Genomic DNA, 25,249 nt, shown 5'->3' with positions numbered 1-25,249 from the left:
GGTATTCATAGAAACAACCACACCGGGGGCAGACCAGAGGTTTCTAAAATTTCTGCTAAACTACATGGTCAGAGCTAACAAGTCAAACATCAAAGTGTAGCCAAACCTCATTTGGGGACAGGAAATAAGAGCAGAAATAAAACAATGGTTAATGATGCCCTTGAAGGGAGGCAAGATTTCAGAAGCTGAGTTTAAAGGAACCCTCCAATGATGGTGACTCATAACATGGGCAAAGAACTCAGCATGGACTTGCTCCTTTTTCCAAGCTATTTATTCTAAATACATCTAAAAGTTTATGAAAGCGGGGGGTGGGAGGAGCAGACCTCCTACTCTCCTCGCTTCGATCGGTTTTATGTTTCCAGTGCTTAGTTTTCCCTTTGCTGTTTAGTCACTAAGTCGTGTCTGGCTCCCGTGAGCCCATGGACTGTAGCCCGCTAGGCTCCTCTGTCCATGGAATCTTCCCAGGCAAGAATACCGGAGTAAGTTGCCATTTCCATCTCCAGGGGATCTTTCCTACCCAAAGATCAAGCCCGTGTCTCCTGCACTGCACACAGGTTCTTTACCACTGACCTCCCTTAGTTAACCAAATACAGAAGTTCATTCAGATACCCCTCTAGGCTGAAGGGTCTTTAAGCATTGCTTTAAAAAAGATATTAACTTGCACAATATTTCCAAGAATCTCCATATTTTTAAACTTTAAAACATGATTTTTAGTTTTTGGATAAACAAATGTTCATTTATATTCTATTTTGTTGTTGTTTAAAGTCAAACTACCTCAGTATCCTTCAATGACATGTACATGTGTTTTTTTACATTTTAATTTATTCATTTTAATTGAAGGCTAATTACTTTGCATATTGTATTGGTTTTGCCATACATCAACGTGAACCCGCCACGGGCGTACACATGTTCATATGTGTTTTTAAAAGCGTCTCTGACTGAAGGATAGAAGATGGACGCAGAGGTGTGGATGGTCACAGAACGCTGAGCGACCAGAAGGGAGGAATTGCGTGTGAGGGAGGACAGAGCAGTGCTGATGGAGAAGCACAGAGGAATAGAGGGATATTTATAAGACCAGAGTCTACAGGGAGGGTCAGCCATGCCTTTGGATAGGTACTGGAGGACAGGGAAGGGGGGAAATGACTTGCACAACTCGACCATGGCTGCAGCAGTGATGTCACTTATCAGGACCAAGTGACAGCTTTTGGAGCAAACTTTTCATAAGAAGAGAAGGTGAGATTGTGTTCTACTCAAAGTACCTAGCAAATCAAGGAAGTCTTATAGTCACATCTTATTAAAATAATTTCCACCAGCCACATAAGTAGGTGGCTCAACTATTTTTAACGGACTTATTTGTTCTGTAGACCTATGACTGTGAACTTCCCAGCACCTTTAGACCTTTCCCGTCTTGAAATGGGAATGTTCAATAATCTGGGGGTGGGGCTTAAAAAGAATCTACATTAGGACTTCCTTGGCAGTCCAGTGGTTAAGACTTCCCACTTCCAATGCAGAAACATGGGTTTCATCACTGGTCAAGGAACTAAAATCCCATGTGACATGTGGCACAGCCAAAAAAAGTTAAAAATTAAAAGAAAAAAAAAAAAGAACCTATACCAAAGGCCCATTCCAAAACCTTAAAATCTGAATTTCAGGAATCAAATCACAGGTATCAGTACTCTTAAAACCTCTTCTAAATGATTCTAGTATGAAACCATGATTGAGAATTAAAATATAATTCCTAATACCTTGAGATCAATTCTCCAGTTACAGCACATGTGTAACTCTATTCCAGCGCTTCTAACATTCTACCTGATCATACTCTGATTCGTGTATGTGTTTGTGTCTCTCACCACTTCACAGCACCTTGAGGTCAAAGGCCATCTGGTTTTCTTTATATTCCAAACACCCAACACATGCTAAGAACATACTAAATGCCATTCGTCCATAGTTTTACTGCAGAGTAAATTCTACAGATTTAAAATTAGGTTGATCTTTCCCATTTCTCTTCTTGTTGTCCCCAGTAGATCTAGTGGAGTACTTTGGAGTAAGGAAAAATGTATCCAGAACAAAGACCATTCTGCAGTTTTCAGTTTTAAAGTTAGCCTCCTTAAGTCATACTAGAGACCAAAGTCTGAAAGCCAACAAAATGTTAATTTAAAAGAAACTTGATTTTGCCAGAGTTAAGGGTTTTGCAGGGGAGGAGTGAGGATGTGGTCTAGAAAGTCGGATCTGTATACCAAGAACCAGGGTCTTGGCCTTAGGAACTAGAGTGCACTGCAGGAACCACCAAGAGGGCAGCAGTGTGAAATAGTTTAAGTCTAGTTTGTCTGGTCCAAAAAAAGTAGGTCATTACAAGCGGACGAGGAAACATGACCAGGTGCAATGAATCTTTGAGAAGAGCTTGGTAAACTTCTTGTCCTACGTGTTTGTCATACATTTATCTGTGATGCTGAGCATGAGAGCAGAAACAATTCTGGACAGTGTCCAGGCAGTTGGACTAACAGGTATTGGCAACAACTTGGACACGCTGTTCCCAAAACTTTTATGTGGCATGGGAAAAACTAAGCAGAATGCCTAAGGGTGGGTACAGTTGCGGCTGACAGAACCGGGAAGGGCCTTGCCGTGGAGATGTGGGCATCTCAGAAGACCAAAGTGAGGATACGTTCCAGCGAATGCCTTAGGATAGAGGTCAAAGCCCAGCCCTCAAGATTCAGTGAAATGTCAATGCCTCTAGGAAGGTTAGAGAGGAGGGAGGCTGAAGACTGCAAGCCAGACTCACACTTTCATTCTCAGCCCTCTCCCCATCCCAGGCCATTAACATTCCATACACTTCCTCTGGGATGGGGGAGGGGGTGGGTGGGATAATCTGATGTGCTTTAATGACAACAACGCAGTGTCAACTGCAGCACAGGAGGCTCGTAGAAGAATGAGTTCACTGGATTTAGCAGAAGGCATTGATGCTCATAGGAAGTACAGTTTCAAAGAAACGGTGGGAGTGAAAGTCAGAAGACGTGGGTTGAAGACCAGGTCTGGTCAATGAGGAAGTGTAGGCTGCTTTCTTGAAGCAGATGACTATGAGAGAGGGCAGGATAGATTATAAATAGCAAGGCAGTAGGGCAACACTGCATAACTCACCAAATAAGTTAACAAGGGAACAGAACGTGCAGAACATCATGATTGAAAACCCACCACAGCAATTATCCTTCAATTTAAAATAAATAAATTTTTTAAAATAAGTAAAATGGATAACCAACAAGAAAAAAAAAATTCAGCACAGATTCCTATTTCTCTGAAACCTAATTCTCCACTAGTGGCTGGCTCTGATACACACTTCTAAAAGAGTTAACTTCAGATGCCAAACTTTGAGAATATGGGCTTTTTTTCATTATCACTCACATTCTCGGGTTACAGATGTTCTGTTGCAATATTAAGCTGTGATGTCATTAATTTCTACAAATTCCTCATATCTTTAAAAATAGTGGGAGAGTACTGATTCATAAATTCAGCAACATTAAAATATATATTTCAAAAGCATTTTTCCAATAATTCGGTAAATTCCAAATTGCTGAAATCTACCCATGTCTCATATTATTTACTGAAAATACACTAAATATAAGACAACTTATCCAAATCATCCTCTAAAACGATAATTCTCTTAACTTCCAAAGTGATTAAATGAATAATTTTGCAATTTCATGCTTTAGGTTGAGAAGATTACGCTGTCATGTCTGGGGAATATTTTGTCATTGTTGTGCAGTCACGCAATCAGGTCCGACTCTTTTGCGACCCCATGGACTATAGCCTGCCAGCCTTTTCTGTCCATGGGATTTCCCAAGCAAGAAATCTTGGGGCAGGTTGCCATTTCCTTCTCCAGGGGATCTTCCTGACCCAGGGACTGAACCCTCGTCCCTGCACTGGCAGACAGGTTCTTTGCTGCTGAGCCACCAGGGAAGCCCCTAGGGAATATTTACTGTAGTCTAAAATCCTATCACACCAAATGTTACTAAGGTATATGCCACATCACCTTAATACTAGTGACTGTTTATCCAAAAGAAAAGCTCACTTCCCTCAAACAATCAAGATACAGGATGTAGGTTATACCCATAACCTTAGTGTTGGCCATGTGGCTTTAGCTGAATGACAGCTTTAGATGTTCAACCTATCTTCTTCATACCTGGGTCATGAAACATGCGAAGTAACAGCACTGGCTTCCCTTTGTGCCCACTAAAGCAGAAAGTGGTCATGAAATAGTTACCTCAATAACTGCTATTGAAATATTATGACAGAGATTTTGATTCCATTCTTCTTGGCTGACTGTGACACACCCCAAAAATAAAGTCCCCAAGGTAATTGCAAGATCTTATCACCTTTTAGAAACTTTTGGCAACATACCAACTGGTTAAAGGTTAGTAATATAAACACAGGTCATGTGGGTGTTTTTTCTAAAATACTTAGGAATTCAGAGCTTGAATCCCACTAGGATATCTCTAGGAGTGGTGGGAAATTTTCACGACATAAGAGGGAATCAGCTTCAAGTATGTAAGAAAATTATCCCAAATGTTTCCAATCAGCCACGAGAGCAGGAGATAACTTGAAAGTCAATGGAAATATTAACTACATAAAATAAAGAAAATTTACTATTAAATAGATCAATGTCCTTGAACCTTTTATAGAGACTCTTCCCTATGACATGAGCCTGGATTTATGGGGAATATTCCTATGACAGGTATTACCTATGGGAAGACAGCATGTTACCAGAGCTATAATCAGTCTAGCACAGCACTGAACTATGCAGCCCATTGTGGAAACTCAATACTTATTCAATAAAATAATAAGCAATTTCATTGTTGTTTAGTTGCTCAGTCGTGTCCAACGCTTTTGCAACCCCATGGACTATAGCCCACTGGGCTCCTTTGTCCATGGGATTTTCCAGGCAAGACTACTGGAGTAGGTTGCCATTTTCTCCTCCAGGGGATATTCTGAACCCAGGGATCAAACCTGCATCTCCGTGTCTCTTATACTGTAGGCAAATTCTTTACCATTAAATCACCAGGGAAGCCAAATAATTTCATTATTAATACTAATATCAGTAGATTCTAAGACAGATTAGACATAATCTATTCTGAATTAAGCAGATTCTGAAACTGTTGCAAGATACTCTGGTATAGAGCCATACCACACTTCATAGAATGCAAAGGATGTAAACTATGAATAGAAAGATTCAGGTCTCATCCCAGATCGCTGCTCAACCTGCTTTAACGGAAGTGACTTTCTCACATCTCCTAAGGTGGTTTTTCCTGGAAACTGGGATGGTAACTGCCATTTTCAGATATGATTGTGTGTCAGACGGGACTGAATCATCATCAGCTGAGATCAGTATGTCACTAGAAACCACAGTCAAGATGAAAAAAAAAACAAACAAGGAAGTTACGGCTCAAAGATGTTAATGACTTGCTGAACATCAAAGAGTAAAGAGTTGGAAAGTTCAACTGGACACTATTCATGACAAAGAGATTATTGCACTTGCAAAGCAAATACATTATATATAAAAATTTTTTTTTAGGAAAGAAATATTTTCAAGTAATAGCAATGATGAATTACATTATCAATGGGAAGTATTTACGGACCCCAGAGCACATCTAATCAAATACCCAAATTTATAAACGAGAACCTGAGATTATATTCAACTTGATGAAAACTGAGGTCCACTTTCTCCATGAACCATATCACCTTATATATAAAAAAACTTTGTAAATTATAAAGGGATAAAGGGCTATAAAATATAAATAGTTAAGAGAGAAAATTAATTATTGTACATTAGCTGTGAGAGATTCCAAGTGCTGTGACTGTCTTTGGAAATGCACAGCTTAATACACCAGATCATCTGTTTGTATGTCATGATTTTGCTTGCTGGTGAGTGGAGAGAGAGAATAGTTATCTGTTTTCTGCCTAGATATGAAGGTTAGGACTTCTGGTTAGGAAGTCTGGTTAGGGCAACAGGATAGCATCTAAAGTTGAAAAGGACATTTCCATGAAATTCACTGTGAAATACAGGGCAAGAATACTGCCATTCTGCGTGTAGGTGTCTAAATGTGACACTGGAAATTGCACTTTGGGCATTAGTAGCATACTCTCAACTATGCACACAGCTAGTACAATCTCAGACAGTCAGATTATACACTAGTAGTAATAAAAGTAGAGGTGACTCTTAGAGAACCCAATGCAGTTTAAAATTTGGGTCATTTTCCAAACCATTTACAACCTTAGCATATTCAATTTCTGTGCTCCTGCCAGCTTAACACTGCTCACACTGAGTTTTGTGTAGTTCCATTTTTATATTCCTTAGTATCACTTCTCTCTATATCCATGAAATAAACTCTTTTGGCCTCTGACTGATGCTCTTCCCCAACATACTGCCTAAGGAGAGGCAGAAAAACAAAATACTTAGGTAGGAATCACTGTTCCCTGGTGGCTCAGTGGTAGAGAATCCACCTGCAATATAGGAGACATGGGTTTGATCCCTGGTTTGGGAAGATCCCCTGGAGAAGAAAAGGGCAACCCTGCCACTGCACATGGTTTCCAGTAGCAGGAAATACCCTTTATTTCTACTTTTTTTTTCCCCTTCTACTTTTGAAACCTTACAAAGTTTTAAAGACTTAAGTCAGATATTGCCCATCCCACTAAAATAATGCTTATCATTGGTACTTGTGCCTTTTCTAACAATTCTGAGAGAATTAACAAGTACGAAATAGTACTATGAGTGTGGATATACGGGATATATTAGTATCTGTTGAAACACTTTCCCTATACCCTTCATGCAGGCTATTTACACTCATCCTACGTCCATGCTAAATTCTAGAATCTATGCTTCCTGGAGGAATCAATTTCCCCCTCAAGCAATGTTTTCCCACACACATTTCAGGACAAAAATAATTAGAGGAAGCTTTGTTCAAGAAGAAGGGGAAATATATTAAGAATTATTCAATTTCTGTTCTATGGAAGGAAGAACTAAATCATTACTCCATTCTAATTAAGTTTACCAAAAGAAATAAAAACTTCTGAAGTTTTATGTGTCATTTAAATACTTGCCAACTAGTCATATGATATGACTGCATCTCACGTAGCCATGACCACTTTCTAGTGTGCAGAAAAAGTGAGTATCTTCCACAACACATACATCTGATTTGATCTGAAGATAATCTACCTTCCTCTAGACATCTCCAGGTAAGCATAAAACTTACAGCGCCAAGGTCAATGATGAAGCAGTCACCCTTGTTGAAACTGTCCCAGCTCAGGGGAACTTCCGTGGCCCTGACAACTCTGCGACCTTTCACATGCAGGAGCCTCTGAGCGGTCAAGTCATTTGTAAGCACATGATTGAATCCAGACGCCACACCTCCAGCCTGATCAGTGAGAGAAAGAAAACAAAACAAAACAGATGAGGCTTTGACACGGCAGCTTAGAAAACCGCTGGTGTTGGTACCAAACTGCTTGCTAGGCCAAGAGAAAACAGCCAAGTGCGTGTGAAAAATTAAATACACAGAAGAGAATTTCCAACAGGCAAATCAATAGGTAATTGTTTTATTTTAGGCTTTGTCCTTCCTATTTTAACCATTCCAGTTAATACCTCAATATATAAAATCTGCTAAATAAACAGAAAAGAGTTGTTATTCTTTTCCTTTGGGGAACTAATGATTCTCAAAACACTGAATGAGAAGGCAGATAAGGATTTCAGAGGAAAAGGTGATAGGAGGTTAGAGAGTCAGAGGTCACAAGCATACACGAAGGGGGCCCGGGAACCAGGCAGCATGAAATTCCCACGGTCACAGCCTCAAGACAGACGAAGGACCTGAGTGCTTGCCAGGTATGGGCTGCTTCTAATCTTAGTCCTTGATTTTACATTAAGTAATCACCTGTCTTATTTATCTATTTATTTAGGTAAAAAGAGTTTACAAAACATGCCAGGCCTAAGTATTTACAGTCTAAATTGGTTGCTTATCCCCATCAAAACAAAAAGAAAATCAAAGTCCAACCACGTTGAACTAAGAAATGGTGACGAAAAAAGATGAACTGTATCAAGCACATCTTCTTCCATCATTTGAAATTGGCTTTCAGCTTTTTCAAGCTTTTCATTCTTTTCTTGAATTAAAATGTTAGGTACAACAATATTTATTTACTTCCATAATTAAAGACTCTGATGCTGGGAGGGATTGGGGGCAGGAGGAAAAGGGGACGACAGAGGATGAGATGGCTGGATGGCATCACCGACTCGAAGGACATGCGTTTGAGTGAACTCCAGGAGATGGTGATGGACAGGGAGGCCTGGCGTGCTGCGATTCATGAGGTCGCAGAGTCGGACACAACTGAGCGACTGAACTGAACTGAACTGAACTGAATTTGCAAAATAAAGGTGTAGTGGAAATAAATCTGTTATTTATTAATCAAAGTCCTCCCATGATAATATGGAAAGAAAATTAGCAGTATAAAAAGTCTATATGGGACTTCTCCAGAGTCCAGTGGTTAAGACTCTGCCTTCCAATGCAGGGGTGCGAGTTCAGTCCCAGGTTGGAGAGTTAAGATCCCACATCCTCAGGGCCAAACAACCAAAAACATAAAACAGAAAGAATATGGTAACAAATTCAATAAAGCCTTTAAAAATAAATGGCTCACATCAAATAAAAGCTTTGAAAAATGAAGTCTATTAAATAATCCAAATTTCAAGTTTATTACATCAACATATACAAAGAAAGAGGTCAAGCTTCATATATAATTAATAGCACATTCTTTAAATTTCCAATGACTTTTAGACTTCTCCGCTTTTCCAAAAGGCCCTCATGAATATAAAAGTTTTATTAGTACAGGCTTAAATATTGACTTCAGGATAACTATAACCACAAGCTTTTACAAACACATAATAATTTCCCAGTTCATAATTTTAAAAGGATCGCCATATTTCTTGACAGCACAAAGTAGTATACAATAAAAATAAAGTTTTTCATCTACATATTACTTATGCTTGGCCATTTTAATTTTTTAAAATAAGAATTATACTGTGATCTGATAACAAAAAATAGTGTAAGAACACTGTGCTCTGAAAAAAGTCATAAAATATAGAGTTGACTTAGGCTGAAAATAAATATATAATATTAGGATAATTTCATACAGTGAACTATCAGAGTTATATATCTATATAGTCTGTGAACATTTAATGGTATTTTAAAAATTAATTTTGTCTCTAATGTTTGATGCCAAAAATGAACAAAAAACAAGTTTCACATATATCCATATCAGAAAGTACTTAATTCTTCTGTGAACATTGCTTGAACGAACCCTAGAAACACCCAGTCTCCTTCTACCTACTTTACAGAATGAAAGCAAGGTGAATGATCTTCTACACCAAGGGCACCATAAATACTGTTTTACTGGCTGACAGATGTCTAATTGTTGCTATTTACGACCACAGTTGGGGCTGGGTCTTGTTCAAGCTGGGAAAGGGGCTTAGCCAGAGATATAATAAAAGGAAGCAGTAGTAAGTAATTAATCCTGTATAACTCCTCCCCAACTCCCTGTAAAACTTTCACAGAGCAAAAAAACCACAAGACAATTAAATGACATGGGACATGGGAAGATGGTCTCAATGTTTCCTAGCTACATCTTTATACTACATATGGCAACTACATGTGACCATTGCTGATTTGGTAATGGTAGACTTTGCCAAGTTTTACTCATTTCAAATAGACACAATATCCTTTTCAAAAGGTATTCTTAAATAAAAAATTCATCCAGACATTTGAACCATTTACTTATATTGAAAGCATCATTAATATCAGTTTCTAGCTTAGGCACTGGAGTCAGTCACCCAATTCAGTCATATAGCACCTATGAAACCTTCACAAATTAAGCTCTCTAAGCTTCCACGTACTTATCTTAATAGGATGCTAATGATAGAAACTGTACTACAGGGCTTTTTTTTTTTTTTTTAATTAAATGAGATGACACATGTGAAGTGCTTAGTACATCCCTAAAAGCATGAAATTAAGTATAACATAATAATAATAATCTTTGCTGTTCCGGGGGGTGGGAAAATGATCTCTGTTTCCACATCTCCTATCAAGTCTAGCTACAACTACACATGTTACCATCTGGTTAATGTCACTAATGATAAGATAGTAAACTGATTTTTTTGCTGATAAATTTGACCTCTATGTGCAAATATCCTCTTTCTCAAAAATGCTGATTTGTGGTGCTTTTAATGTTGACAATTAGAAGACAATTATTCAATAACTGTAAAATTACTTTTGTCATGTCCACTAATTTCCAGAAATTTGATTTCAGAAGACCCACTAATACCAGAAGAATTAATAAGCATGAATCTCAAATGATTGCATATGCACTATAACATACACATTTTTATCATTTAATCTAATCCTTATGATACCTACACAAGAAAGCTGTTGTTACCCTGTTGCACACTTGAGGAAACTGAGCACAGAAAACCTGTTTCTCCTGAGGCAAACAAGCTACATGTGACAGAAATGGGTTCATAACCAGGATGATGGTACAGTACATGCATTCAGTAATACAAGCCGAGCTTACTCTAAATCTTGGATTCACTAATATACAGTATATTTCAGGATCATTTGACATAAAAGTAACTCATGTGAATTAAATAAAAGGAATAGTTTCATATTTAATAGTCTCTAGACTAGAGTCAGAATTCTAGTTTAGTAGTTTACTTCTGAAGTTTAAGGTCTCCACAGGGCTAATATACTGGAGGGGTGAGGTGGTAGGGTCTCACAGACTGCTGTCAAAGCACGTTTGATTTTAAAAAAGACTGTTTCTGGGGTGTTTGTCGGGAAGGTATTCTTCACACTTTAACTGAACATTCTTAGGGGCATGGGGAATAATGAACGATGGACAATCTGCAAGGGTCACTGAGAGAATTCCCAAAAAAGCTATCCTTTACTGACAGTTGCCTTAAAGGTATAGAGATAGTGAATTATCTGATATTTTACTTGTTTATTTCCAAAGTAAAGTCATTTGATGATGAGTTTCAGGCTAAAACACATAAACTCTGTGACTGTGTGTGAGTGTGTGTGTGTGTGTGTGTGTGTGTGTGTGTGGGCGGGGGTGGGGGTGGGGATAACGTGTGTATGCCAGTATATGTGTAGGAGTTTGAGGCTGAACCACACGTATGTTCAATTCAGTGGTTTCATTTGCAACATTTCTAACATCAAACTAAGCTATTTGGGAAATGTATGTATAGTTCTATGTATTCACTGAAGTTATAATTGCTATAAATACTGGATTCATATATTCCAGAACAACTGAAATTCCAGAGTCATGGGTTATTTGTAGCAAATTCAGAGATTCTTTAGAATAGCAAAAGATAAACACTATTAATGTCCATGTTGCCTATATTTACTTAACTTCATTAAAAATTACCCTGCCAAATGAGATTAAGTCAGAATATGTCACACATTATACCATATATTCCACAAACATTTATCAAGTACCTCTTATGTGTCTAGAGAGTCCTGGGGCTATATCAGTGAACAAAATAGATTCAAATGAAAGCGAAATACCCCGCCCTCTTTCTGAATTACTTCACTCGGTTTAAGTAGCATTGACATATACCACCATGTGTAAAATAGCCAGCCATGGGAAGCTGCTGTACAAGCACAAGGAGCTCAACCCGGTGCTCTGTGACAACCCGAGGGGTGGGATGAGCTGGTGGGGGCACGGAGGGGAGGTTCAAGAGGAAGAAGACGTGTATACTTACGGCTGATTCACATTGCTGTATGCCAGAAGCCAACACAATAGGGTAAAGCAATTATCTTCCAATTAAAAAAAAAACAAAAACCTGCCCTCAATGAACTTTTAATCTATCAAGGATGCATAGGAAGAGAAAGGGAAAGGGAAGTTGCTCAGTCGTGTCCGACTCTTCGCAACCCCATGGACCGCAGCCTACCAGGCTCCTCTGTCCATGGGATTTCCCAGGCAAGAGTACTGGAGTGGGGTGCCATCGCCTTCAAGGGGGTCATAAAACAATGAGGGAGCTGCTTACCTTGTATTTCAGACCTCCTCTAAAGTAGCCAACAAAATCCGTAGACTCATAGCCTTGAAGTTCTCTGTTCTGCACAGGTTTGCCACCCAAGTAGTCATCCATCTGAACAGTAAAGATGGCAGCTGCTGTGCTTTCATCCTGAGTACATTCCTTTCCTAAAACAGCAAATGACAGTATCTCATTTGTCAACTGAGAGACAGAAAACTCAGAAACTATCTTTGAATTATACTGTGTGGATCACAATAAACTGTGGAAAATTCTGAAAGAGATGGGAATACCAGACCATCTGACCTGCCTCTTGAGAAGCCTATACAAGTCAGGAAGCAACAGTTAGAACTGGACATGGAACAACAGACTGGTTCCAAATAGGAAAAGGAGTACGTCAAGGCTGTATATTGTCACCCTGCTTATTTAACTTATATGCAGAGTACATCTTGAGAAATGCTGGGCTGGAGGAAGCACAAGCTGGAATTAAGATTGCCGGGAGAAATATCAATAACCTCAGATATGCAGATGACACCACCCTTATGGCAGAAAGTGAAGAGGAACTAAAAAGCCTCTTGATGAAAGTAAAAGAGGAGACTGAAAAAGTTGGCTTAAAGTTCAACATTCAGAAAACTAAGATCATGGCATCTGGTCCCATCACTTCATGGGAAATAGATGGGGAATTGGGGAAACAGTGTCAGACTTTATTTTGGGGGGGCTCCAAAATCACTGCAGATGGTGACTGCAGCCATGAAATTAAAAGATGCTTACTCCTTGGAAGGAAAGTTATGACCAACCTAGATAGCATATTAAAAAGCAGAGACATTACTTTGCCAACAAAAGTCCATCTAGTCAAGGCTATGGTTTTTCCAGTGGTCATGTATGGATGTGAGAGTTGGACTGTGAAGAAAGCTGAGCGCCAAAGAATGGATGCTTTTGAATTGTGGTGTTGGAGAAGACTCTTGAGAGTCCCTTGGACTGCAAGGAGATCCAATCAGTCCATTCTAAAGGAGATCAGCCCTGGGATTCCTTTGGAAGGAATGATGCTAAAGCTGAAACTCCAGTACTTTGGCCACCTCATGCGAAGAGTTGACTCATTGGAAAAGACTCTGATGCTGGGAGGGATTGGGGGCAGGAGGAGAAGGGGACGACAGAGGATGAGATGGCCGTATGGCATGACCACCTTAACTCCGGGAGTTGGTGATGGACAGGGAGGCCTGGCATGCTGTGATTCATGGGGTCGCAAAGAGTCAGATATGAGTGAGTGACTGAACTGAACCATAAATTTATGTATAAATTGTTCCTCTTCAACAGAACAATCTTTCAGCAGAAATGATGCAATATAAAATACTATTTTTCTAATAACTAAAAGAATTGCTCTGTACCTGCTTTCTAGTGTTTTTTTTAAACCTTGAATCACCACTGTCCAGATATGTTCAGGATGATATAACAATATATTCCAGTAGGATTCAGATTCATTTGGTACAGTCGATAAGATCAGGCTGTCAAAACATTTTTCTCAGCATTAATCTCCAGATTTCTAGCATGTCAATATATTAATATTTGTAAGGAATACAAACATCATAGGCCAGAACTAAACAGCACTTTGAGAATGGGAAAATTAATGTAACTTGAACTTATTCCTATTTTTTAAAGTATAAAGGGTTTTTTTTTATAAGTATGTGCAACATAGGCATAATTAAGTCAATACATTTTTAAGGAATTCCACATGTTCTGAATCTTTCCACTGCCAAGCACCTTAGTTCCTCCAAAGTCATAATCTTCAAGATAAGATAGCCCTTTCAAAAAGCTCAACACACAGCTGTCAGTCAGTCCATAATTCTTTTATTTGGGCTTCTCTGAACTTCAGTGGAATATGGTCATACTTCAAAATTCTCCACATGTAATCTTTGGAATCCAATTTTCTCAAGCAATTTACCTGAGTACCATGTTTAAGATCAAGAGATGGATCTGTCTTTTTCTGATTTGACAGTTTTAAAGATGAGGCTTCCCTGGTGGCTCAGTGCAAAAGAATCTATCTGTCAATGCAGGAGATGTGGGTTCGATTCCTGGGTCAGAAAGATCCTCTGGAGAAGGAAATGGCAACCCACTCCAGTATTCTTGCCTGGAAAATCCCATGGACAGAGGGCCTGATGGGCTAGAGTCCATGGGGTCACAAAAGAGTCAGATGTAACTTAGCAAATGAACAACAACAAAAATGTATTAAGTTCGAATCATATTCACTCCTAAGCGATAAAATCCTAGAACAGTACAGATTGTTGGGATATGCCAATACTCTTTTTTTTAAGTCCAGACACTGTGTTCTTAAGATAAACATAAAGATCGCTTCTAGGACTACAGAGCTGATAATTTCCCTCATATCTTAAGCTTTCCCCTGTGTTTGAGTCCCGGTGTCCCCACTTCACTATCTTACTGGCATCAGATAATATTCTCTGAAGGAAAAGGGAGAATAAAAGAAGCAGCATGCTCACATCTTTTGAATGTTAACATATGCAGTATTATCCTGGGAATTTAACATATAACACACATTTAATTTTCATAATTCTAATACAGACCTGATCCAGGCAACCTCACTGAGGTCAAAACACCAATTCTCAAGACCCAGTGTCCTCAGTGTACACAAAGATCAGAACCAGGACAGTCCTGAGAGGACCTCAAAATTTATAAGACATTTAAAAACTTTTACTATACCTAACCTGTGTGAAAGGAGAAGGCAATGGCACCCCACTCCGGTACTCTTGCCTGGAAAATCCTATGGATGGAGGAGCCTGGTAGGCTGCAGTCCATGGGGTCGCGAAGAGTCGGATGCAACTGAGCGACTTCACTTTCACTTTTCATTTTCATGCATTGGAGAAGGAAATGACAACCCACTCCAGTGTTCTTGCCTGGAGAATCCCAGGGAGGGGGAGCCTGGTGGGCTGCCGTCTATGGGGTTGCAGAGTTGGACACGACTGAAGTGACTTAGCAGCAGCAACCTGTGTGAAAACTGTTAATGATTCTAGAAATAATAGTAGCTAAAAATACATTTATAGCACCCTTGCTATGGGCCAGACATTGTGCTAGTGTTTTACATTAATGATCTGCTTTAATCTTCAAATAACCCAATGCAGCAGAAATCATTTTCTACCATGTTACAGCAGAGGACATGGAGGCTTAGACAGAAAAAGTAACTTCCTTGAGGTCATAAAAACTCAGACTCTCACGAGCAGTACAAGTTTGAGGTGACTGGGGAATGTAATTTTCCTCCCTGGATAATTGACACATAAATATTTAGAAGCTATAACAATACTACAGTTCACCTGGAACCCCAACTAGGAGTATTCACTAAAGTTGAAGAAAGGAAGTCAGTCAAGTATATTAAAGAAAGAATTGGATTTATTTATAACTCCTCTCTTACTCTCAAAGAAGACTGGTGTACTATCTTCTCAGAAAAAAAAAATCAGTAGCTAGGTATCAATTTTATGAACTCGTTGCGGTCAAAGGAAATTACTTAACACACACAAAAAACACATGCGATTTTGCAGTCTGAAAGGGCTCGAGTGTCATTCTTCCGTCCACTTCCCCATCCATAAATTAGATTATCAATGAAGGCAAAGATGTTAAAGGAGGAAACTTAAATCAGCCTTAATAGGAAAGGTGTTAAGGATGATGCATCTGATACACATATTCTTACTTGAGAACAAGTCGAAATCCGAGTTTCTTGAGGTAGATACAAATGGAAAGGTATATGATTAATGAATGAACTGGAAGTAAGTTAATTAAATTATCCTATAATTTGTTGATGCCTATGAACTGTGCTAGGCCAGGGAATGTCGGTATGAGTAAACCAGAGTCTTCTAAACAGGCTGAAAGGTCTTAATGAAACCAATACTAGCTTTTGAATATAGAAACTAGAATCAAAATCAGTTATAGCATGATGAAATTCTCATAAGTGTACAAAAACTACTGTGTTTGGAATGAGTTCTTATGACTTCATTTATTTTTCCCATGCTGATTTTCCCAATGCCTTTCATGTTATATTGTTTTATGTTACGTTATTTACATTATATTGTGTTATATTTTATTTGTATATATGCTGTATGTTTAGCCTCCAAGTCGTGTATGACTCTTTTGTAACACCCATGGACTGAAGCCCGCCAAGCTCCTCTGTCCATGGGATTTTCCAGGCAAGAATACTGGAGTGAGTTGTCAATTCCTTCTCAAGGGAATCTTCCCGACCTAGGGATCTAATTTGCATCTCCTGCACTGAAGGCAGATTCTTTTATCACTGAGCACCTTGGGAAGCCATATGCTGTAAACTTCCTGAAATTGTTTTGAGGATGTGATGATTTTATATATAAAACATAATAAAAAGAGAGGTTTAATGACTAGGTTAATGGAATATCCATTCATGATAAAAGCTCTCGGCAAGTCTGGAATACAGGGGAAAATTATCAACTTAAATAAACAGCATCTTCAAAAAACCTAAAGCTAGCATAATTTTTAATGATCAAGGACTGAATCCTTTCCCCCAAAGATGGGGAACAAGGCAAGTACTCTTACCGAACATAACACGGGAAGTTCTCACTACTGCAGAAAGGTAGGCAAAAGAAATAAAAAACATAGAGATTGTAAAGGAATAAAACAATGTGTCTATTTAGGAATGACAGGATGATCTGCATAGAAAATCCTAAGAATAAAACAAACCCTTAAGAATAAATGCATTCAGCAAGATAGCATGATAAATATTAATCAATAACAAAAAGCAGTCTCATTTTTATATAGAAACAATGAACACGCAGAAATTGAAATTGAAAGCACAATACCATTTTCCGTCACTTCAAAGAAATTGAAATACTCAGGAATATGTTTAACAAAACAAGTATGATCTACATGCTAACAACTACAAAATGATGACAAAAATCAAAGACCTTAGTAAAGACAGTGTTCATGAATTGTAAGTCTTGTAATATAATAAATATGTCAATTTTCCCCAAATTAAACTATAGACTTAATGCTGTTCCTATCAAAATCATATCAAGGTTTATTACAGATCACATGAATTTGTTATAAAATTAATGTGAAAAGGGATAGTCTCTGGAGTAGCTAAAGCAATCCTGACAAAGAAAAATAAGGTAAAAAAACTAACTCTGATATTAAGTTTTCTTATACAGGCACAATAATTAATTAAGATAGTATGGTACTGGTTGAAGAATAGACAGATGGATCAATAGACCAAGTTTCCTCAAACGGAACATTTTGTAAAACTTTCGTATGCATAGTTTAGTATACTAAATTAGTATACTGTATGTATACTAATTCAGTATGCCGCTGCTGCTAAGTCGCTTCAGTCGTGTCCGACTCTGTGCGACCCCATAGACAGCAGCCCACCAGGCTCCCCCCATCCCTGGGATTCTCCAGGCAAGAACACTGGAGTGGGTTGCCATTTCCTTCTCCAACGCATGAAAGTGAAAAGTGAAAGTGAATTTGTTCAGTCGTGTCTGACTCTTCGCGACCCTATGGACTGCAGCCTACCAGGCTCTTTCGTCCATGGGATTTTCCAGGCAAGAGTACTGGAGTGGGGTGCCATTGCCTTCCCCACTAATTCAGTATACATACATTAAAGTATAAGTATATAAGTACAGGACAGCACAGACTGCCACAACCAGGATATTGACACTGATACAATCCACTTACATTTTTCATATTTCCCCAATTTTACTTGTAGTCATCTGCATTTGTACATTAATTAAATATAATTTTATCACATGTGTAAATTTACATACCCACCATCATAGTCAAGACACTGTATAGTTCCATCACCAAAAAATCCCTCATGGTGCCTTTTTAAAACTCCACCCACCTCCCACCTGAACCACTCCTTCCTCACCTCATCCTTAACCTCTGGTAGCAATGAATCTAGATTTTTTAACTGTTATATGAGTAGAATCATAGAGCATCAGACCTTCTGGTGTTGTTTTTCTTCTTCCCATTAGGCATAATTCCCTAAGGGATTCATCTGACTTGTGTTTATCTGGAGTTTGGGGCTCTCATCCAGAGTGACGTCAGAAAGAGAAAAACAAATATATATTAGCGCATATATGTGGAAGCTAGAAAAATGGTATTGATGATCTTATTTGCAAAACAGAAATAGAGACAGAGCCACAGAGAACAAATGTATGGACACCACGTGGGGAAGGAGAGTGGGATGAATGGGGAGATTGCGATTGACACATATATTCTATTGACACTATGTATATAATAGATTACTAATAAGAACGTACTGGATAGCTCAGGGAACTCTACTCAGTGCTTGGTGGTGACCTAAATGGGGAGGAAATTAAAAAAAAAAGAGTATGTGTATATATATATATACATATGTATAGTTGATTCACTTTGCTGTACAATAGAAACTAACATAACATTGTAAAGCAACTATACTCCAATAACAATTAATTTTAAAAAAAGTTTGTTCTTTTTTGTTGTTGAGTATTAGTCCTTGGTATAGACGTGCCACTTGTTTAATCAGTAACCTGTTGAAAGTTATGCGCGCTGACTGAAATTTTTGTCTATTCAAATAAAGCTGCTACGACATCAATGTATTGGTTCTTGCATGAATCTGAAATTTCTCTGGATTAAATACCAGTGAATGCAACTACGGGGTCACATGGAAGTTGCATGTTCAGTTTCATAAGAAACTGCCAAAGTCTTTTCCATAATGGTTGTACATTTTATATTCCACCCCCACCACAAGCAATGTATAAAGCTCCAGTTTCTCAGCATCCTCCCCAGCCAGTGTATAAGTTCTTCGTATTGTGTGTTGTGTACTCTCACCCCGTTTTTTGGATTCAGTGCCTTGATATAGCACCCAGCACAGACTAGTTGGTAGATGCATTTAAACTGGTAGGTACAAAGCTAAAATTTTTTTTCAGGAAGAACCAATGCAACAACTTCTAAATTACATGCAATAAATGCTTACTTTGTAAAGGAAAAAAAAAAATCAAATAAAAAGATCTGAGATATGCGAGGGTATTATGGAAAGACACTGAGGGGGAGGCTAGGGAAGATAACTCTTCTTCTGTTCTCCTCTTTGGGGTCCCACTTCTTCCTGTTTCCCTTTTCTTCCTCTCAGCTGGCCTGTTTCTTCATTTCTATGCCATGCTCCTTCTCATTCCAGGCTGATTTTAACTCTATTCTCTTTCATCTTCCTCTCCACTGACTTCCTTTAGTCAGGCTTTCTCTTCCCTTGAACTTTCAGCTCTCCCTCTTGGAAGGTGCTCTCAATCTGTTTTTCTGAACAAACCTCATGAATTCACCCAAATTGAGGTCTAATGGTGTGCCTGTGCTCAGTCGTATCTGACTCTTTGCTACTCCGTGGACAGTAGCCTGTCAGGCTCCTCTGTCCAGGGGATTTCCCAGGCAAGAATACTGGAGTGGGTTGTCATTTTTTCCTCCAGGGGATCTTCCCAACCCAGAGATCGAACTCCCATCTCCTGTGTCTACTGCATTGACAAGGGTTCTTTAACCACTGTGCCGCTTGGGAAGCCCACATTGAGGTCTAGTTATATTTACAGGTCCTGCCGGCTACTGTGCTCTAAACTTTCCACATTTCCCATGAGTTTCTATCACACAATCCCTCCCAACTCCCCCCATTTTCCTTTTTTTCCATCAAGGCTTTTCTGCTTTCCAGTGACCACAGACACTTTGTGTCTCTTTACTGGCGCTCATCACATTTTACCTGTGTTCTATCACTTTTGTTTTATTGCATTATTGAGATTGTAAACTTTCAGGGAAGTTCCTTAAGTTATTCGTATGCAAAAATGCCTTACACAGTGCTGGACACATTGAAAGTTACTAAATTAACCTATTAATTAACGCACTATTAAGTTCAGTTTTTATAGATCTTTAAGATCATAAAATGTTTCTGCCCAAGTATTTCTATTACATTTTTTGAAACTGATGAACTACATCAGTTTAGTTTCTCTTCCCTTTCTGAAGTCTGATTCATTCATTCATTCATTTATGACACTTTTACTCATTGCAGAACTAAGTTCTAAACAGAAGGACCAACGTGAAGGCATTACTACTCTATGTGGCATCACTCATTCATGAACATAAGTTATTCATTAAGATTTCAGTGGGGTGATTCTTGGTATAAAACATAAACAGATCATTGTCTGTGATAAAAGGAATAGTGACATTACACTAGAAAACCACAATGAATTTGGATCTCAGCCTCAGCCTCCTCAAGCAGGCACAAAATTTTAGTATCAAATAAATGTTACAGTCCTGTCTCCCTGTATGGATTTCTCATTTGGAAGTGTTTGCTCCAGGTGGTGGCTAATATTGAGAACATCATTTCTCACTGTTCTCTACCATCTTGCCTCAAAATCTTCAAATGTTAGGAAGGAAAAACGACTTTCAGGGACTTCAAAATGTATATGTATGTGGTTTTGTGTGTTTTCCCCATAATGAATAAAACTAAAAATAAACACAATCTAGGGGAGGCAAGCTGATTCTCAAGGAAGGCAATAAGGCTCAGATAATCGGTGTGTTGTTAGACGGGGTGTGCCCAGTGGCACAGGATCTCACAGGGAGAGGTTAGACATTCAGGATGTTTACGAGTAAAAGTAGAAGGTGGCAAAAGTAGAGCACACAAGGCCCAGTGTCCCAAGAGCCCGGTGCGGGTGAAGCCCAAAATAATTACAACCGATGAAGGAGCTGTTTTGTTTCAAACTGTGTCCTTGTTCAAACACGTAAGGAATAAATATGAAAACAGCCATTATAAAGCGACTCATCTAAATACAAAATCTGCCATAGAAAGTTATTTACTTTGTATTGATACGGCCGCCAGCATCCTAATCAAGAGGAATTTCTGTTCACCAAAGCTGCAAGCAGCGCGGTGCAGGCTTGGAATATGATTTTTAAAGCAGCCAAGAACTTACTTAACCGTTGCAATTACAAGAGAACGCTAAGCTGAGTCCAAGGGAAAACAAAACAAAACAAAACAAAACATATATATATATTTTAAAGGATTTCCCGCGGCTGCGGGCGAATGCCCACAAACTTGTTTGACTTCATCTCCTTGCTGACAGGGAAACCAGGACTGAACTTGTCGGAAGGTGAGCCTAACTTGGCCGGCCCCAGGGCGCGGCTGGCAGCCGCCCTGGGAGGAAGCGGGAGTTTGGAGACTGCAAGGTGAAAGGGGGAGAAGCTAGAGGAACCAGCTGCAAAACCTGGGAGGTGGACTCGACAAAGGTCAAAGCGACGGAGGTAAGACTGCTCCCCCACTTCGCCGCGCCCTGCGTTCGCTGCCGCGTTTGCAGGCGCGGACTCTCGCGAGTGGAAGGTGTCCAACCCCAGAGTTGGAGGGGGCGCCCACCGGGGCGCAACCGGCGCGACAGGTCTCCAGGGGGGTCCCGCTAGCGCTGCCTCCCCCAGCCCGCCACTCGCAATCCCCGGGCGGCCTCGCCCCTCCCCGAGCCGGCCCCGCGGCACGCTGGCCCCTTACCCAGCCAGAAGTGCAGGCGGTAGGTGAAGCCCCGGCTGGCCTGCGTCGTGTGGAGCACCAGGTAGGCATCCCCGACGTAGAAGTCGCCGTACGCGCTCTCGGGCACCGGCACCAGCTCCAGCTTCTCAATTCTCCAGACCTGCAGCCCCGCCCGCTTGCCCGCGCGGGCGAACTCCTCGTGGTACAGCCCCTGGGCCATAACTCGGGCACGCGATGTTCCGGGGAGTGGGCGCGGGATCTCGCTGACCTGGGAGTCGGACTGAACCCAGACCGATTGGATGGACCCAGGTCGCAGCGGTTTTATAAGGTTTGCTCTGCGGGGAGGCGGAGGAGGGGGCGGGGCCCCCAAACGGGAGGGGCCAAGTGACCAGGCAGGAGTTACTAACGAAGAGGCAATCCTTTCTCAGCCTAAGCTCAGCATCCTGTACCAACCTCCTGCGCCCTTTCCTGCAGCCCGAGGGGAATCGGAATCTCAGAAATCGTAGAGATCCTGAGAGAACTTACTGAAAATCCAGGAAATGCGTCCTCCCAGGAAGGACATTTTCCTTGGCAACAGATGGAGGAGATCAACAATTAAAACTGTTTAGTGCATCGTTTAGGGGGAAAAATATTAGCTGTCCAGGTAACAATCGACCCCATCATTTCATCTGCCAGTCTCTCCATCCCTGCTGGCCACAGTTTCTCTCTGTCTTGATCTTCCCTGTTTGAAAGTGCCACGAGAAACACCTTGTCAGTTTTCCTGGAAAGAATGAAAACCTGGAAGGATAGCGGTCTTACCCGGGGGACAGAGCTCTATGTCTTCCGGGGTTCAGGGAGCTGTGGTTAATCTCTTTGCCACCTGCTTCCTTTACCAAGAAAAATTTTTTGGAAAAAAAAAAAAAGGCAGCAATCCTTTTGGGATGTTCTCAGGCTGGGCTGTTTGTGACTGTGGTATTATATATTTAGCTTACCGTGTGAGTTACCTCTTACAAATGCTTCAGGGTGCTGATCTTATTGTTTTCCCTACAGAGTTTGCTTTTGTAGCGTGGGCAGAGCACTGTAAAATATAGATGAAAGTTTACTCCTTATTTTGCAGTCATTTAACTGAAGCTGATGTGGCAATTGACTTCATTGTTATTGAGAAAGCAAATTGCTCAGGATGCAGAGGAAGAAAGCTAGTTTTTATGCATGTACATTTTCTGTCACTGTATTCCAAATTACAGGCTTCTCTGGAGGTCACTGCTGCTGCCGCAGCTGCTGCTGCTGCTAAGTCGCTTCAGTCGTGTCCGACTCTGTGCGACCCCACAGACGGCAGCCCACCAGGCTCCTCTATCCCTGGGATTCTCCAGGCAAGAACACTGGAGTGGGCTGCCATTTCCTTCCCCAGTGCATGAAAAGTGAAAAATGAAAGTGAAGTCGCTCAGTCGTGTCCAACTCTTAGCAACTCCATGGACTGCAGCCTACCAGGCTCCTCCATCCGTGGGATTTTCCAGGCAAGAGTACTGGAGAGTGGTGCCATTGCCTTCTCTGGAGGTCACCAGTTACATACAATTTGATTTTTCTTTAATTAATTTATTTTGAAATAAGTATTACATGACCATGGTAAAAAAATTCACAAGTATAGGCGAGCAATAAAAATGTATCTCTATTTCAGCTTTCACCAGAGGCAGCTGAGTTAACAGTTTCTTGTGTACTTTTCCAGACATATTTGATATTCTTTCATCTACAGGAATGGAGAAGGCAATGGCACCCCTCCAGTACTCTTGCCTGGAAAATCCCATGGATGGAGGAGCCTGGTAGGCTGCAGTCCATGGGGTCGCTAAGAGTCTGACACGACTGAGCGACTGAGTGACTTCACTTTCACTTTTCACTTTCATGCATTGGAGAAGGAAATGGCAACCCACTCCAGTGTTCTTGCCTGGAGAATCCCAGGGATGGGGGGAGCCTGGTGGGCTGCCGTCTGTGGGGTCGCACAGAGTCGGACACGACTGAAGCGACTTAGCAGCAGCAACAGCATCTACAAGAATATAGATAGCATAGTAATTTTATTTTCTAACAGAAATGGTAATATACACACTGTTCTCTAACAACATATCAAAATATCAATACCCAATACTCATAGAGCCTCTTCTTTTTACTGACACATGGTATTAAATCTTATAAATGTACTGTAATTTATTTAATCTGTTGAGGTTCATAGGTATTTAAATCTTGTCTATATTTTGCTAACACAATGTTGCAAACATTTCTTGCAAGCCACTATTCTTGGTTCTGAGGCTTTAGCAACTTCCTAACTACAGCAAGCCTCAGGTTCCTCATGTATAAAATGGGAAAATAATAGTTTTCACCTTGCTGCTGCTGCTGCTAAGTCGCTCCAGTCGTGTCCGACTCTGTGCGACCCCATTGACGGCAGCCCACCAGGCTCCCCCATCCCTGGGGTTCTCCAGGCAAGAACACTGGAGTGGGTTGCCATTTCCTTCTCCAATGCATGAAAGTGAAAAGTGAAAGAGAAGTCGCTCAGTTGTGTCCGACTCTTAGCAACCCCATGGACTGCAACCCACCAGGCTTCTCCGTCCATGGGATTTTCCAGGCAAGAGTACTGGAGTGGTGTGCCATTGGACTGTTATTTGAATTAAATGCACAAGTACCTGTGTTTGTTTGAACATTCTTTGGCATTGCCTTTCTTTGGAATTGGAATGAAAACTGACCTTTTCCAGTCCTGTGGCCACTGCTGAGTTTTCCAAATTTGCTGGCATATCGAGTGCAGCACTTTCACAGCATTATCTTTTAGGAACTAAAATAGCTCAATGGAATTCCATCACCCCCATTAGCTTTGTTCATAGTGGTGCTTCCTAAGGCCCACAAGACTTCTGACTCCAGGATGTCTGGCTCAAGGTGAGTGATCAAGATATCTTGGTTATCTGGGTCATGAAGATCTTTTTTGTACAGTTCTTCTGTGTATTCTTGCCACCTCTTCTTAATATCTTCTGCTTCTGTTAGGTCCATACCATTTCTGTCCTTTATTGTGTCCATCTTTGCATGAAATATTCCCTTGGTATTTCTAATTTTCTTGAAGAGATCTCTAGTCTTTCTCATTCTATTGTTTTCCTCTATTTCTTTGCACTGATCACTGAAGAAGGCTTTCTTATCTCTCCTTGCTATTCTTTGGAACTCTGCATTCAAATGGGTGTATATTTCCTCTTCTTCTTTGCCTTTTGCTTTTCTTTTCTCAGCTATTTGTAAGGCCTCCTCAGGCAGCCATTTTGCCTTTTTGCATTTCTTTTTCTTGGGGATGGTCTTGACCACTGCCTCCTGTACAATGTCACGAACCTCTGTCCATAATTCTTCAGGCACTCTGTCTGTCAGATCTAATCCCTTGAATCTATTTCTCACTTCCACTATATAATTGTAAGGGATTTGATTTAGGTCATACCTGAATGGTCTATGGGTTTTCCCTACTTTCTTCAATTTCAATCTGAATTTGGCAATAAGGAGTTCATGGTCTGTTCCACAGTCAGCTCCCTGTCTTGATTTTGCTGACTGTATAGAGCTTCTCCATCTTTGGCTGCAAAGAATATAATCAATCTGATTTCAGTATTGACCATCTGGTGATGTCCATGTGTAGAGTCTTCTCTTGTGTTGTTGCTTTCAGGTGTTCAAGCTGAACTTAGAAAAGGTAGAGGAACCAGAGATCAAATTGCCAACAT

At 40.3% G+C, this 25,249-nt stretch overlaps 1 protein-coding gene across 1 annotated transcript in view; it reads right to left on the bottom strand.

Moving 5' to 3' along the window:
- The window catches only part of SCIN (scinderin), a 77,975-nt gene extending 56,213 nt beyond the window's left edge, over positions 1 to 21,762 (bottom strand). Inside the window, exons 1-3 of the mRNA XM_052638580.1 lie at positions 21,564 to 21,762; positions 12,068 to 12,222; positions 7,242 to 7,403 (exon numbers count right to left, since the gene is read on the bottom strand). Of these exons, the coding sequence (XP_052494540.1) occupies positions 7,242 to 7,403; positions 12,068 to 12,222; positions 21,564 to 21,762 (516 nt within the window). The remainder of the gene's footprint in view (positions 1 to 7,241; positions 7,404 to 12,067; positions 12,223 to 21,563) is intronic.
- Positions 21,763 to 25,249: the final 3,487 nt, after the last annotated feature.

The sequence above is a fragment of the Budorcas taxicolor genome, chromosome 4 (assembly GCF_023091745.1).
Source record: "Budorcas taxicolor isolate Tak-1 chromosome 4, Takin1.1, whole genome shotgun sequence".
Taxonomy (NCBI): domain Eukaryota; kingdom Metazoa; phylum Chordata; class Mammalia; order Artiodactyla; family Bovidae; genus Budorcas; species Budorcas taxicolor.
Note: the sequence above shows the minus strand (reverse complement) of the source record. Positions and strands in the feature narration are given on the sequence as shown.